This window comes from Agelaius phoeniceus, chromosome 35 (assembly GCF_051311805.1).
Source record: "Agelaius phoeniceus isolate bAgePho1 chromosome 35, bAgePho1.hap1, whole genome shotgun sequence".
NCBI classification, from domain to species: Eukaryota; Metazoa; Chordata; class Aves; order Passeriformes; family Icteridae; genus Agelaius; species Agelaius phoeniceus.
In genome coordinates this window covers 1,080,437-1,096,917 of record NC_135299.1, presented here as the reverse complement: position 1 = coordinate 1,096,917, position 16,481 = coordinate 1,080,437, and the positions used below count along the sequence as shown (strand labels likewise).

Genomic DNA, 16,481 nt, shown 5'->3' with positions numbered 1-16,481 from the left:
TCCCTGATCCCAAACCCCTAATCCCAAATCCCCATTCCCTGATCCCATACCCCTAATCCCAAATCCCCATTCCCTGATCCCATACCCCCATTCCCTCATCCCCAATTCCCCGATCCCAAATCCCCAAACTTCAAACTCAAATCCCCAGACTTCAAACCGAAATCTCCATTCCCTGATCCCCAATTCCCCAATCCCGAACCCCCAATTCCCTGATCCCCAAACTTCAAACCCAAATCCCCATTCCCTGATCCCATACCCCCATTCCCTGATCCCCAATTCCCTGATCCCAAACCCCGATCCCAAATCCCCAAACCCAAATCCCCATTCCCTGATCCCCAATTCCCCAATCCCAAAACCCCAATTCCCCGATCCCAAACCCCGATCCCAAATCCCCAAACTTCAAACCCAAATCCCCATTCCCTGATCCCCAATTCCCCGATCCCAAACCCCTAATTCTTCATCCCAAACCCCCAATTCCCCGATTCCAAACCCCGATCCCAAATCCCCATTCCCTGATCCTCAATTCCCCGATCCCAAACCCTGATCCCAAATCCCCAAACTCCAAACCCAAATCCCCATTCCCTGATCCCATACCCCATTCCCTGATCCCCAATTCCCCGATCCCAAACCCCCAATTCCCTGATCCCAAACCCCGATCCCAAATCCCCATTCCCTGATCCCATACCCTCATCCCCTGATCCCCCACCCCAATCCCTGATCCCAAATCACCTCAGCCTCAGCTCCTCCGCTCCCTGCTTGGCCGCCTCCGTCTTGATCCTGGCCCAGAGCGCCACCAGCTCGGCCACCAGGGAGCCGGGGTGGCCCGGGCTGGGCTGGGAACGTGTCCCCAAGGCCCAGGGATGTGTCCCCAAGCCCCGGGGATGTGTCCCCAGGGCCAGCAGCCACTGTGCCAGCGCGTCCAGCGCCCGCTCCGGGCGCCCCCGGCAGCGCCAGCTCTCCACCTGCAGCCGGAAGCACCTGTGGAGCTGCCAGAGAGGGGGTGCCCAGGGGTCCTTAGGGGTCCCAGTGTGCCCAGGGATCCCAGTATCCCCAGTGTGCCCAGGGGTCCCAGTATCCCCAGTGTGCCCAGGGATCCCAGTGTGCCAGTGATCCCAGTATCCCCAGTGTGCCAGGGATCCCAGTATCCCCAGTGATCCCAGTGTGCCAGGGATCCCAGTATCCCCAGTGTGCCCAGGGATCCCAGTATCCCCAGTGTGCCCAGTGTGCCCAGGGGTCCCAGTATCCCCAGTGTGCCCAGGGGTCCCAGTATCCCCAGTGTGCCCAGTGTGCCCAGGGGTCCCAGTATCCCCAGTGTGCCAGGGATCCCAGTATCCCCAGTGTGCCCAGTGTGCCAGGGGTCCCAGTATCCCCAGGGGTCCCAGTATCCCCAGGGGTCCCAGTATCCCCAGTGTGCCCAGTGTGCCAGGGGTCCCAGTGTGCCAGGGGTCCCAGTATCCCCAGTGATCCCAGTATCCCCAGTGTGCCAGGGGTCCCAGTGTGCCAGGGATCCCAGTATCCCCAGTGTGCCCAGTGTGCCGGGGTCCCAGTATCCCCAGTGATCCCAGTGTGCCAGGGGTCCCAGTGTGCCAGGGGTCCCAGTATCCCCAGTGATCCCAGTATCCCCAGTGTGCCAGGGGTCCCAGTATCCCCAGTGTGCCCAGTGTGCCGGGGTCCCAGTATCCCCAGTGATCCCAGTGTGCCCAGTGCTCCCAGTGCCCCCAGTGCCCATCCCAGTGCCCCCAGTACCCATCCCAGTGCCCATCCCAGTGCTCCCAGTACCCATCCCAGTGCCCATCCCAGTACCCTCTATCCCAGTGCTCCCAGTGCCCATCCCAGTGCTCCCAGTACCCATCCCAGTGCCCATCCCAGTGCTCCCACTACCCATCCCAGTGCTCCCAGTGCCCCATCCCAGTGCTCCCAATGCCCCCAGTACCCATCCCAGTGCCCCCAGTGCCCATCCCAGTGCTCCCAGTGCCCATCCCAGTACCCACCCCAGTGCTCCCAGTACCCATCCCAGTGCTCCCAGTGCCCATCCCAGTGCCCATCCCAGTGCTCCCAGTACCCATCCCAGTGCCCCCAGTGCCCATCCCAGTGCTCCCAGTGCCCATCCCAGTGCTCCCAGTGCCCCCAGTGCCCATCCCAGTGCTCCCAGTGCCCCCAGTACCCGCTCTGGGGTGACTCCAGCCCAGCTGTAGCCCTGCTCAGCCAGCACTGCCCGGCACAGGGGCTCGCACACGGCTCCGGCCGCTTCCGGAAGGTTCCGGCTCTGCAGGGCCTGGCCCAGGCGGGAGGTGACCACAGCTGTGCCCGGAGGGGACAAAGTGACCAACGGGACAGGGAGGGGACACTGCAGTGACCGCTCCTTGTGAGGAACTGACCCCAACCCCCCGGACACGGGGTGACCCCGTGGACAGCAGGGATGGGGACACAGAGCCCTGGGGTGGCACTGACCACTGGGGATGGGGACACGGAGCCCTGGGGTGGCACTGACCACTGGGGATGGGGACACAGAGCCCTGGGGTGACACTGACCACTGGGGACACAGGGCCCTGGGGTGGCACTGACCACTGGGGATGGGGACACACACAGGAGGTGGCACTGACCACTGGGGACACAGGGGGTGGCACTGACCGGTGACATCCAGGAATTTGCCCCTCTCGGCCTCGGGCAGCCCCTGCAGCCCCTGCAGCATCCAGGTGACGCTCTGGACACAGCTCGTGGTCACCTGGGACAGCTCCGGCCACTCCGAGGGCTGTGGGGACACCGGGGGTCAGCCGGGGCCCCAGAGCCACAGGGGACACTGCAGGACCCTCAACCCCAAATTCCAACCCCACATCCCACGGGAGAAGCTTCCAGAACCCTCTCAGGGCATCTCAATCCCAAAATTCCAACCCCACATCCCATGGGAGAAGCTTCCAGAACCCCCTCAGGACCCCTCAATCCCAAATTCCAGCCCCACATCCCACGGGAGAAGCTTCCAGAACCCTCTCAGGGCATCTCAATCCCAAAATTCCAACCCCACATCCCACGGGAGAAGCTTCCAGAACCCTCTCAGGGCATCTCAATCCCAAATTCCAACCCGAAATCCCATGGGAGAAGCTTCCAGAACCCTCTCAGGGCATCTCAAACCCAAATTCCAACCCCACATCCCATGGGAGAAGCTTCCAGAACCCTCTCAGGACCCCTCAACCCCAAATTCCAACCCCACATCCCATGGCAGAAGCTTCCAGAACCCTCTCAGGACCCCTCAATCCCCAAATTCCAGCCTCACATCCCACAGGAGAAGCTTCCAGAACCCCCTCAGGGCATCTCAATCCCCAAATTCCAACCCCACATCCCATGGGAGAAGCTTCTAGAACCCTCTCAGGGCATCTCAACCCCAAATTCCAACCTGAAATCCCATGGGAGAAGCTTCCAGAACCCCCTCAGGGCATCTCAACCCCAAATTCCAGCCCCACATCCCATGGGAGAAGCTTCCAGAACCCTCTCAGGGCATCTCAACCCCAAATTCCAACCCCACATCCCATGGGAGAAGCTTCCAGAACCCTCTCAGGACCCCTCAATCCCAAATTCCAACCCGAAATCCCATGGGAGAAGCTTCTAGAACCCTCCCAGGGCATCTCAACCCCAAAATTCCAACCCCACATCCCATGGGAGAAGCTTCCAGAACCCCCTCAGGGCATCTCAATCCCCAAATTCCAACCTCACATCCCACGGGAGAAGCTTCCAGAACCCTCCCAGGGCATCTCAATCCCAAAATTCCAGCCCCACATCCCACGGGAGAGGCTCCAAGCCCCGCAGGGATCCGGATCCGTGCCTGGGAGCGCTGGAATATTTCGTGGATGGCGTTGGAGAAGATCTGGAGGCCTTGGAACAGCAGCTGCTTCACCATCACCTGCTCCCGGGTGGAGTCAGCAGGGACCTGGGAACGGGAACAACGGGATTTGGGAATGGGGAAATGGGATTTGGGAATGGGGAAAATGGGATTTGGGAATGGGGAAAATGGGATTTGGGAATGGGGAAAATGGGATTTGGGAATGAGGTGATGGAGCTGAGAATGGGGTCAGGGAATGGCACTGGGAAAATGAGATTTGGGAATGCTGGGGTAGAGCTGAGAATGGGGAAAGTGGGATTTAGGAATAGGGAAATGGGATTTGGGAATGCTGGGAAGGACCTGGGAATGGGGAAAATGAGATTTGAGAATGGGGAAATGGGATTTGGGAATGCTGGGAAGGACCTGGGAATGGGGAAAATGGGATTTGGGAATGGGGAAATGGGATTTGGGAATGCTGGGAAGGACCTGGGAATGGGGAAAATGGGATTTGGGAATGGGGAAAATGGGATTTGGGAATGCTGGGAGGGACCTGGGAATGGGGAAAATGGGATTTGGGAATGGGGAAATGGGATTTGGGAATGGTGGGGTGGAGCTGGGAATGGGGAAAATGGGATTTGGGAATGCTGGGAAGGAGCTGGGAATGGGGAAAATGAGATTTGGGAATGGGAAAATGGGATTTGGGAATGAGGGGGTAGAGCTGGGCATAGGGAATGAAGCTGGGAATGGGAAAAATGGGATTTTGGAATGCTGGGAAGGAGCTGGGAATGGGGAAAATGAGATTTGGGAATGGGAAAAATGGGATTTGGGAATGCTGGGAAGGAGCTGGGAATGGGGAAAATGGGATTTGGGAATGCTGGGATGGACCTGGGAATGGGAAAATGGGATTTGGGAATGCTGGGAAGGAGCTGGGAATGAGGAAAATGGGATTTGGGAATGAGGGGGTAGAGCTGGGCATAGGGAATGGAGCTGGGAATGGGAAAAATGGGATTTGGGAATGCTGGGAGGGACCTGGGAATGGGGAAAACGGGATTTGAGAATGGGAAAAATGGGATTTGGGAATGGCGGGGTGGAGCTGGGAATGGGGTCAGGGAATGGAGCTGGGAATGGGGAAAATGGGATTTGGGGGTCCAGGAGCTTTAGGAGCTTCTGCTGAAGATGAGGATGGACCTAGGAAGGGCAGGGAAAAAGGAAAAGTGGGATTTGGGGTCCAGGAAAAAGGAAAAGTGGGATTTGGGGTCCAGGAAAAAAGGAAAAGTGGGATTTGGGGTCCAGGAAAAAAGGAAAAGTGGGATTTGGGGTCCAGGAAAAAGGAAAAGTGGGATTTGGGGTCGAGGAAAAAAGGAAAAGTGGGATTTGGGGTCCAGGAAAAAAGGAAAAGTGGGATTTGGGGTCCAGGAAAAAAGGAAAAGTGGGATTTGGGGTCCAGGAAAAGGGAAAAGCGGGATTTGGGGTCCAGGAAAAGGAAAAGTGGGATTTGGGGTCCAGGAAAAAGGAAAAGTGGGATTTGGGGTCGAGGAAAAAGGAAAAGTGGGATTTGGGGTCCAGGAAAAAGGAAAAGTGGGATTTGGGGTCCAGGAAAAGGGAAAAGTGGGATTTGGGGACCAGGAAGGGCAGGGAAGGGGAAAAACAGGAGGAAGGGGCTCAGGAGCTCCAGGAGCTGCTGCTGGCATGGAGGAAAGTGGGATTTGGGACTCCCCAAGCTCCAGGAGCTGCTGGCAGGGCTGGGAGCAGCACGGGGTGACCCCGAGGGATCCATCCTGGAGCTCCTCTTCCTCCTCCTCCTCCTCCTCCTCCTCACCTGGGCCAGCAGCCGCCGCAGCGCCCGCCCGTGGGCCTGGCAGAAGCCGCAGATGCCGGGGAGCTCCCGGAGGCCGAGGGGCAGCTCCCGGCTCCTCCTGAGCGCCTCCCCGAGCTGGGCCAGCACGAACTGGGAGCTCTCCAGCTGCGCCCGCAGGACCCTTCCGGAACATTCCGCCGCCAGCGCCGCTCCCGCCCGCCTCAGGGCCGGCCCCGCGGCGCCCGCGGCCTTGGCCAGCAGAGCCCGGCTGAGCTGGATGCCGGCTTCCAGCAGCTCCAGAGGGGCTGCCAGGGAACTCCCAGCTGCCCCCAGGAAGGTTCTGGAATCTTCCAGGGCCTCCAGAGCGTCGCGGGGCCGCCGGGCTTTGCAGAGGTGGCGGCAGCGCTCCAGGGTGAGCTCCAGGAAGCACAGGCAATGCTGGAGGCCTGGAGGCCGTGGGGATTCATCCCTCAGAGCGTCCAGCAGCAACTCCTGGAGCTGTTTGGCCACGAAGAGCGGGCACGGAGCCCTCTGAGCCTCGTAGAGAGCGGCGGCGGCCGCGGCGTGCTGGGCGGTCTGCGAGGTGAAGAAGGGCGGCTGGAAGGATTCCCGAGGCGAGGATTCCCGCTGATCCCGCGATTCCAGCAGCAGCAGGAAGCGCAGGGCACGGATCCTGGCCGTCAGCACCGCCCTGCCCTCCTCCCGTGGCCGTTCTGGCCCGGCCAGAGCAGCTGCAGCTTTCCAGAGCACCCCGAAAGCTCCGGAGGTGACGGCGGCCCAGTCGCTGCCACCACCGCCGCGCTGCAGCCGCGCCCGCAGCAGCTCGGCCACGCTCCAGGCGCTCGGTCCCGCCCACGGCGCGGCGTTCCGGAGCACGTGGAACAGGATCTTCTCCAGGTACAGCGCCGGGGGCTCGGGCTGCAGGCTCAGGTAGAGCTGGGCGGCCTCCAGGGCCAGCGCCAGCAGCTGGGAGCCCTGGGCCGGGCGCCCGCCGGGCCGGGCCAGCTCGGCCGCGCAGGAGCGCAGGGTGCGGTCACAGGCACGGACACGGCGGGACAGAGGGGCCGAGGGGGCCCGGAGGCTTTCCTGGGGGAAAGAGGGGATTGGGTCAGGGGAGAGACACTGGAGAGGCATTTCCTGGGGGAAAGAGGGGATTTGGGTTAGGGGAGAGACCCTTGAGAGGCATTTCCTGGGAAAAGAGGGGTTGGGGTCAGGGCAGAGACCCTCAGAGGCATTTCCTGGGAAAAGAGGGGATTGGGTCAGGGGAGAGACCCTTGAGAGGCATTTCCTGGGAAAAGAGGGGATTGGGGTCAGGGGAGAAACCCTTGAGAGGCATTTCCTGGGAAAAGAGGGGATTGGGGTCAGGGGAGAGACCCTGGAGAGGCATTTCCTGGGGGAAAGAGGGATTGGGTCAGGGGAGAGACCCTCAGGGGCATTTCATGGGTGAAAGAGGGGATTTGGGTTAGGGGAGAGACCCTTGAGATGCATTTCCTGGGGGAAAGAGGGGATTGGGTCAGGGCAGAGACACTGGAGATGCATTTCCTGGGAAAAGAGGGGTTGGGGTCAGGGGAGAGACTCTTGAGAGGCATTTCCTGGGGGAAAGAGGGGATTGGGTCAGGGGAGAGACCCTGGAGAGGCATTTCCTGGGAAAAGAGGGGATTGGGTCAGGGGAGAGACCCTGGAGATGCATTTCCTGGGAAAAGAGGGGATTGGGGTCAGGGCAGAGACCCTTGAGAGGCATTTCCTGGGAAAAGAGGGGATTTGGGTTAGGGGAAAGACCCTGGAGATGCATTTCCTGGGAAAAGAGGGGATTGGGGTCAGGGGAGAGACACCTGAGATGCATTTCCTGGGAAAAGGGGGATTGGGTCAGGGCAGAGACCCTGGAGATGCATTTCCTGGGAAAAGAGGGATTGGGGTCAGGGCAGAGACCCTCAGGGACATTTTGTGGGTGAAAGAGGGATTTGGGATCAGAGCAGAGCTCCTCAAGGGTTGTTTCCTGGGAAAAGAGGGATTTAGGATCAGAGCAGGGGATGTTTCCTGGGAAAAGGAGATTTGGAGTCAGGACAGAGACCCTTGAGATGCATTTCCTGGGAAAAGGGGGATTCGGGATCAGAGTAGGGGTCATTTCTTAGGAAAAAAAGGGATTTGGGGTCAGGACAGAGCCATTTCCTGGGGGAAAGAGGGATTTGGGGTCAGAACAGAACCCCTCAAGTATTGTTTCCCAGGGAAAGAGTGGTTTGGGGTCAGGACAGAGCCCCTTGAGGGGCATTTCCTGGGAAAAGAAGGATTTGGGGTCAGGACAGAGCCCCTGAGGGTTGAAGGAGGCAGAACCAGCTCCAGTGGGATCCAGAGGTTTTCCTGGGTAAAGGAGTCAGACCCCAGCCCAGAATTCCCCACAGATCTCCCCAGAAGGATCCCAAGGTTGCTGTGAGGAAAGGAGGGACCAGATCCCAGACCCCACCAGACCCCGAGGTTTTCCCGAGGAAAAGAGGGATCAGAGCCCCAGATCCCGAGGTTTTCCTGAAGAAAGGAGGGATCCGAGCCCAGCCCTCCCCTGCTCACCCTGATCTTCTCCAGGCGCTCCTCGATGCCGGCCCAGCCGTCCGTGCTTCCATCCTTTCCGTCTTTCCCATCATTTTCATCCTTTCCATCTTTCCCATCATTTTCATCCTTCCCGGCCATCCCGGGGGCTTCTCCTGAGGGGCTTCTTGTGATGTGGGGCTGGGGGAGGCAAGGGGAGGTGTGGGACCCCCAGAACTCCCAAACCCCCCAGATCCCCAAACCTGCAGAGCCCCCCCAGCCCCATTTCTTGGCCCCCTCAGTGCCCCAGAGCGCCCCCAGCCCCAATTCCTGACACCCCAGGGACCCCCAGCCCCATCCTTTTCCCCCCCCCAAGCCCCCAGCCCCACTCCCCAGCCCCCTTAAGGGATCAGATCCCCCCCAGCCAAGTCTCACAGCCCCCGGCCCCACTTTCTGACACCCCCAGCCCCATTTCCACCCCCATAGAGGCCTGGACCCCCCCACTCCCTCAGGCCTCCCGCGGCCTCCACCCCCCCTCTCCTCACCCGCAGCTCTGCCTCTGCCTCTCCCCCTCCTCGCCGGGCCCCTCCGGCCCTCCCCAGCTCCCTGAGGGGGTCCCAGCCCCCAAAATTCCCCCCCGGGACCCCCAAATTGCTCCAAAATCCCCCCCCCGGGCCGCCCCCCCGCTCACGCTGCGCTGCTGCTCCGCCGCCTTCCGCCTGTTCAAACCTCGGTCGCAGCCAATCAGCGCGCGGCACCGCCCCCCGGCGTCCAATCAGCGCGCCGGCCCGCGCGCGGGGCAGCACGGGAGTCGTAGTCCGCGCTCGGCCACGCGCGCTTTTGTGCGCATGCGCGGGGCGCTGTTAGGTATGGGGGGGCGTCAGCGCTGCGGGGACTCCCGGGATTTGGGGGACGCAGCCCCCAGCCTCTGTCACCCTCAAACCCCCACATCGCCCCTCAGCCTCTGTCATGCCCTGAAAGGACCCGAAAAAACCCCCAGAAATTCCCTAAAAAAGCCCCTAATTTTCAAAGTGCCCTAAAACCCCCACCTAAACCTAAAAATAGCCTCAGAATATCCTTAAAACACACTAAAAATACTCTAGCTATAAAACCAACCCTGAAATGCCCCTAAAAATCCCCAAAAGACCTTTAAAATTCCCTAAAAGTACCTTAAATAGTCCTAAAAGAGCTCTAAATGTACCTGAGGTGTAACCCTAAGCCTAACCCTAGGCAGTGGATGCAGCTGAGGGCTGCATTGGCATTATTTTCAATATTGTCCTGTATCATTATTGGGCGAGCTATATCATCACTGCTGCTAAAAACACCAATCGCTTGTTTTCAACGTTTTAAAAGTTTAATAGTACTATTATAAAAATAGTAATAGTACTATTTTTTGTATTTTTTGTATTACTATTTTTATAATAGTACTATTATATTTACTATTATATTTACTATTATATTTACTATTTACAATAGTAAATACTACTGTATTTACTATTTTTTGTATTACTATTTTTATAATAGTACTATTATAAAAATAGTAATACAATTAGAGTAATGATAATTTGGACAAGTTGAATTAGGACAATGTGAGACAATAAAGACAAAGAGTTATGGTACCTTTTTCTGGGCAGCACAAGCCCGAAAAAGAACACAGTTAACAAAGGATTAACTCTTAAAAATAATAGCCTGTTGCACATTCATGCACTTCATACATGATGCATAAATTCCATTCAAACACAGGATTCTGTCTGGTCATCATCAACTTCTTCCTCCAAATCCTAACAGCACCTTTGAGGCAGGAAAAAGTTCATTTCTTCTGATAAGAGAGCAATAAATTCTTTTTCTCTGAAAGATTCAGGTGTCCTGTGGCTGCTATCTCACTGTGAGTCCTTTCTTTTTAAAAAAAGTCTCCTACATAGCATCGTTTCTGTTTTAACAACTTTTATAACCCAAAACTATATTTAACACAGTACTTAAGAAAACTAATACAGCATTTTTTTCTAACACAACACATATAATATTCATTTTAATATTTGCAAAAAGCCAATCATAAAATACACGGATTTTTCACAGCTTCGTTGTCTTTCTGCTGCTTGCATTACCCGGTCCACAAATGTAGTAAATGGTTTTACTTGTCCTCAGCATCGAGGACAAGTCTTGGCTAATCAGATTTTAGGCTTTTTCAAAACTTCCTGCAGGCTGAGTTTGCAAAAAGAGCCATCTTTTTCATGTCATCTAACGCTGGTTTGGGTAAATTCACTCGATTATCATTCTGATCATCAGGAGGGTCACCAGTCAGCTTAGACATGACAAGGGTACGAGGGTTTGTGTCAGTACTCTGTCTATAAGTGGCTTGTACCCCTGTGAGCAGTCTTTTCCATTTGAATTCCCACATTTTGAGGCTGTGAGAATTACACCAGCAGGATTTTTACAGTCATTTGGTGGGTTTGTCCTTCCAGGGTGCTTTCCAGCAGTTGCTTAAAATATGGGCAGCAGATGCCACCGTCCCTTTTTGCTTTTTGCAATTCTTTTATCTCATGAGGTGGGACGGCCACCCATGTTCTAGGACCACCGGCTTGCTGGCTGAATGGCACAGGCATAGCTGAAGGATTTAGAATTTCTTTTTTGCAAATCTGGTGTCTGACTTCGTGCCAGTCTGTTCATTGAAAATGATCAAAAGATTTTTGTGAGTTTTCTAATTTTGGGATTAATGCTGGCGAATTTTCAGGGTTTAGTATGTCTCATTTTGGGTCGAGAAATCTGTCCCAAACACTGGGGGGACTCTGGAGCTATTTGGGAACAGTTCTTTTTCGAAAATCTTTTGTGCTGGGATCAAAGGGTCGGCATTTTCAGGGGCGAAATAATTCTCTGTCTGTCCTGTATTTATTAAAGCAGCTGTCATATTCCAGCCTCCTCCTCCTCGTTGCACGGTTTGTGTGCGGGGATGCGGCGGTGCGGACGAATCGTGACACAAAGTAGTCCCGCTCGGTGCTATGAGTGCGGAAGGCGAAAACGCGGAGGGATATCAGGGATCGGTTGTGCAGCGTCCCGCCCTGCGGAGGGATCTCTCGGTGATGCGGCCGAGAGAGATCCGGCAGAGGCAGGGACGCGGAAGGATACACGCGAGCCGCTGCAGTTTTCGCCTGCTGTGCTGCCGTGTACGGACCCGGTGGCGGCGGAAGCGGCGTGACAGGGCACAGGGATGCCGGCTGTGGCCGGACAGCGGCACGCAGCGGCTCGAACCGGGACCGGGCTGCGCCATAGCTGCGGCGAAAGCAGCGGGGGGGTGGCGCGGTGCCGTGGAGATAGAACTGCGCATGCGTGCGGCTGATCCCGGAAGCAGCGCTGTGGTTGGATGAGTCGGCGCGGAGTGATATCACTGGTGCTGGGGTTGTAGCAACTGCGCATGCGTGGGTTCCGTCACTAGGGCGGCGCGGGGGGGGATAATGGCGGCGGGCGGGCCGGGGGGTGCGGGAGGCGGCGGAGCTGCGGGAACGGGAACGCGGCTGCGGAAGGGAACGCCGGGACGCCCGTGGCTGCAGGAGGGTGCGGTGGGGAAGGCGCGGCTCGGCCCGCCATGCAGCGGCGGCGGCAGGAGAGGGGAAGCGAGCACGGGCGGTGCTGACGGGAGGCGGGGCTGGGGCGCCGCGGCACCGGCACGGGGTGCCTTGGGTGGCTGGGGCGCCCCGGTAAAACAGTCATTAAAACACCCTAAAAATTATTTTAAAAGGCATGAAAAAGCCCTAAAGGTATCCTAAACATTTCCAGAGAATTGCTAAAAAACTCCTGCAAGAAAAGCCCCTAAAATATCCCTAAAAATCAGCTGAAAGACCCTAAAAAACTGTTTAACCCCTACCTGTAACACTGTGGCCTCCAAACATCATCTCTGCCTATTAATGGGGGTAACTGCAAGGCCCTCAAACACCACCACAATCACCAGCACCAAATAAAATAAAAAACTGTATAAATAGAAAAATTAAAAATAAAAATAAAATAAAAAATAAAATTAAAAAATAAAATAAATGCTCTAAAAATGGGAAAATAAAAAAAGAAATAAAATAGAAAATTTAAAAAATAAAAATGCTTTAAAAATAGAAAAATTAAAACTAAAAATTAAAAAAATTAAAAAATAAATGCTTTAAAAATAGAAAATTAAAACTAAAAATTAAAAAAAATTAAAAAAATAAATGCTTTAAAAAGAAAAATTAAAACTAAAAAATAAAAATGAAATTAAAAAGATAAATGCTTTAAAAATAGAAAAATCAAAGCTAAAAATAAATAAAAAATAAAATTTAAAAAATAAAATAAATGCTTTAAAAATAGAAAAAGCAAAAAATAAAAAAATAAAAAATAAAATTAAAAAATAAAATAAATGCTTTAAAAATAAAAAAACCTAAAAATTAAATAAAAAATAAAAAAAGCTTTAAAAATAGAAAGATCAGAAATAAAAATTAAATAAAAAATAAAATTAAAACAAATGCTTTAAAAATAGAAAGACCAAAACTAAAAATTAAATAAAAAATAAAATTAAAAAAAAAAATAAATGCTTTAAAAATAAAAAAACTAAAAATTAAATAAAAAATAAAAAAAGCTTTAAAAATAGAAAGATCAGAAATAAAAATTAAATAAAAAATAAAATTAAAACAAATGCTTTAAAAATAGAAAGACCAAAACTAAAAATTAAATAAAAAATAAAATTTAAAAAAAAAATGCTTTAAAAATAAAAAAAATAAAACTAAAAATTAAATAAAAAATAAAAAAAGCTTTAAAAATAGAAAGATCAGAAATAAAAATTAAATAAAAAATAAAATTAAAACAAATGCTTTAAAAATAGAAAGACCAAAACTAAAAATTAAATAAAAAATAAAATTAAAAAAAATAAAATAAATGCTTTAAAAATGGAAAAAGCAAAAAATAAAAATGAAATAAAAAATAAAATTAAAAATTAAAATAAATAGTTTAGAAATAAAAAATGAAAAGTAAAAATGAAATAAAAAATAAAATTAAAAACATAAATGCTTTAAAAAAATAAAGATTAAATAAAATATAAAATTGAACAATAAAAAAATAGAAAAATCAAAAATAAAAATTAAATAAAAAGTAAAAAATAAAATAAATGCTTTTAAAATAAAAAAATCAAAACTAAGAACTAAAGAAAAAATAAATTAAAATAAATGCTTTAAAAATAGATAAAGCAAAAAAAAGAAATAAAAAAATTAAAAAATAAACTAGTTTAGAAATAAAAACATCAAAACTAAAAATGAAATAAAAAATAAAATTAAAAAAATAAATGCTTTAAAAATAAAAAATTAAAAATAAAAATTAAATAAAAATAAAATTAAAAAAATTAAAAAAAATAGAAAAATCAAAAATAAAAATTAAATAAAAAGTAAAAAATAAAATAAATGCTTTAAAAATAAAAAAATAAAAACTAAAAATTAAATTAAAAAAATAAATGCTTTAGAAATAGATAAAGCAAAAATAAAAATGAAATAAAAAATGAAATTAAAAAAATAAAATAATTTAGAAATAAAAAATGAAAACTAAAAATGAAATAAAAAATAAAATTAAAAAAATAAATGCTTGAAAAATAAAAAAATTAAAAATAAAACCTTAATAAAAATAAAAAAATAAAAAACTTTAAAAATAGAAAAATCAAAAATAAAAATTAAATAAAAAGTAAAAAATAAAATAAATGCTTTTAAAATTAAAAAATCAAAACTAAAAATTAAGATAAAAATAAAAATAAAAAAATAAAATAAATTCTTTAAAAATAGAAAAATTAAAACTAAAAATTAAATAAAAAAATAAAACAATAAAGAAAAAAGCTTTAAAAAAAGAAAAAACTAAAAAGCTTAAAATAAAATAAAAAGCTTTAAAATTAGAAAAATTCAAAATAAAAATTAAATTTAAAAAATTTTTAAAATTAAATTAATTAAAAATTAATAAAAAACAAAATAAAATCCATAAAGTGCTGTAAAATACCATAAAAGTTCCATAAAAGGCAGTGCCGTAAAGCGCCACTGTCGTAAAAGTGTCGTAAAATGAACTTTTTGTGACAGTCGCGCTTTACGGCCCCGTTTGCGACAGTTTCGCTTTACGGCCGCTTTACGACAGTCGCGCTTTACGGCACCTTTTACGACAGTTTTGCTTTACGGCACCTTTTACGACAGTCGCGCTTTACGGCAATTTTGCGACACTTCTGCTTTACGGCACATTTTACGACAGTCGCGCTTTACGGCAGTTTTACGACATCCGCGCTTTACGGCACCTTTTACGACATCCGCGCTTTACGGCACCTTTTACGACAGTCGCGCTTTACGGCACCGTTTACGACAGTCGCACTTTACGGCACCTTTTACGACATCCGCGCTTTACGGCACCTTTTACGACATCCGCGCTTTACGGCCGCTTTACGACATCCGCGCTTTACGGCACCTTTTGCGACAGTTTTGCTTTACGGCACCTTTTGCGACAGTCGCGCTTTACGGCACCTTTTACGACATCCGCGCTTTACGGCACCTTTTACGACAGCCGCGCTTTACGGCACCTTTTACGACAGTCGCACTTTACGGCCGCTTTACGACATCCGCGATTTACGGCACCTTTTACGACATCCGCGCTTTACGGCCGCTTTACGACATCCGCGTTTTACGGCACCTTTTGCGACAGTTTTGCTTTACGGCACCTTTTACGACAGTCGCGCTTTACGGCACCGTTTACGACAGTCGCGCTTTACTGCACCTTTTGCGACAGTCGCGCTTTACGGCACCTTTTACGACATCCGCGCTTTACGGCACCCTTTACGACAGCCGCGCTTTACGGCACCTTTTACGACAGCCGCGCTTTACGGCACCTTTTACGACAGTCGCACTTTACGGCCGCTTTACGACATCCGCGCTTTACGGCACCTTTTGCGACAGTCGCGCTTTACGGCGCCTTTTACGACAGTCGCGCTTTACGGCACCGTTTACGACAGTCGCGCTTTACTGCCCCTTTTACGACAGTTTTGCTTTACGGCACCTTTTGCGACACTCGCGCTTTACGGCACCACATTTTACGGCACTTTTTCAGCACTTTACGGGTTTTTTTTTTTTCATTTATTTTTAATTAATTTTATTTTTTTCATTTTCGTTTTTCTTTTTCATTGTTCTATTTTTAAAGCTTTTATTTTTTAAATATGCTTTTTTATTTCGTTTTGATTTTTCATTTTTCTATTTTTAAAGCTTTTTGGTTTTTTTTAATTTTATTTTTAAATTTAATTTTTATTTTTCATTTAATTTTTTTTCATTTTTTTATTTTTAAAGCATTTTTTAAATTTTATTTTTTATTTCATTTTTATTTTGCATTTTTCTATTTTTAAAGTTTTTTGATTTATTTTTTAAATTTTTTTCATTAAATTTTTATTTTTAATTTTTCTATTTTAAAGCTTTTTATTTTATTTTAAAAATTTTTTTTAGTTTTTATTTTTCATTTTTCTATTTTTAAAGCTTTTTGTTTTATTTTTTCAATTTTATTTTTTATTTTATTTTTATTTTTCATTTTTTTATTTTTAAAGCTTTTTATTTTATTTTTTCAATTTTATTTTTTATTTAATTTTTATTTTTAATTTTTTTATTTTTAAAGCCTTTTATTTTATTTTTTAATTTTTATTTTATTTGATTTTTATTTTTTCTATTTTTAAAGCTTTTTTTTGTTTTTAATTTAATTTTTAAATTAATTTTAATTTTTAATTTTTCTGTTTTTAAAGCTTTTTATTTTTTTTATTTTTATTTAATTTTTATTTTTAATTTTTCTATTTTGAAACCTTTTTATTTTATTTTTTAATTTTATCTTTTTAATTAATTTTTATTTTTAATTTTTCTATTTTTAAAGCTTTTTTTTCCTATTTTTAAAGCTTTTTATTTTATTTTTTAATTTAATTTTTTTATAATTCTTATTTTTAATTTTTCTATTTTTTAACCTTTTGTTTTTTAATTTTTTTAATATTTAATTTTTATTTTTAATTTTTCTATTTTTAAAGCATTTTATTTTTTTTAATTTTATTTTTATTTAATTTTTATTTTTATTTTTTCTATTTTTAAAGCTTTTTATTTTATTTTTTAATTTAATTTTTAAATTAATTTAGAGCTTTATTTTTTCTATTTTTAAAGCTTTTTATTTTCTTTTTCAATTTTTTTTTATTTAATTTTTATTTTTAACTTTTCTATTTTTTAAGCTTTTTATTTTTTAATTTAATCTTTTAATTAATTTTTATTTTTATTTTTTCTATTTTTAAAGCTTTTTATTTTATTTTTAATTTAATCTTTTATTTAATTTTTATTTTTAATTTTTCTTTTTTTAAGC

At 47.1% G+C, this 16,481-nt stretch overlaps 1 protein-coding gene across 1 annotated transcript in view; it reads right to left on the bottom strand.

Annotated features, from left to right (window-relative positions):
• ESPL1 (extra spindle pole bodies like 1, separase) overlaps positions 1 to 8,867 on the bottom strand; it is a 50,330-nt gene extending 41,463 nt beyond the window's left edge. The window contains exons 1-7 of the mRNA XM_077192789.1: positions 8,824 to 8,867; positions 8,175 to 8,333; positions 5,634 to 6,698; positions 3,779 to 3,922; positions 2,632 to 2,752; positions 2,165 to 2,301; positions 730 to 986 (exon numbers count right to left, since the gene is read on the bottom strand). Of these exons, the coding sequence (XP_077048904.1) occupies positions 730 to 986; positions 2,165 to 2,301; positions 2,632 to 2,752; positions 3,779 to 3,922; positions 5,634 to 6,698; positions 8,175 to 8,294 (1,844 nt within the window). The 5' untranslated portion in view covers positions 8,295 to 8,333; positions 8,824 to 8,867. The remainder of the gene's footprint in view (positions 1 to 729; positions 987 to 2,164; positions 2,302 to 2,631; positions 2,753 to 3,778; positions 3,923 to 5,633; positions 6,699 to 8,174; positions 8,334 to 8,823) is intronic.
• Between the last annotated feature and the right edge of the window lie 7,614 nt (positions 8,868 to 16,481).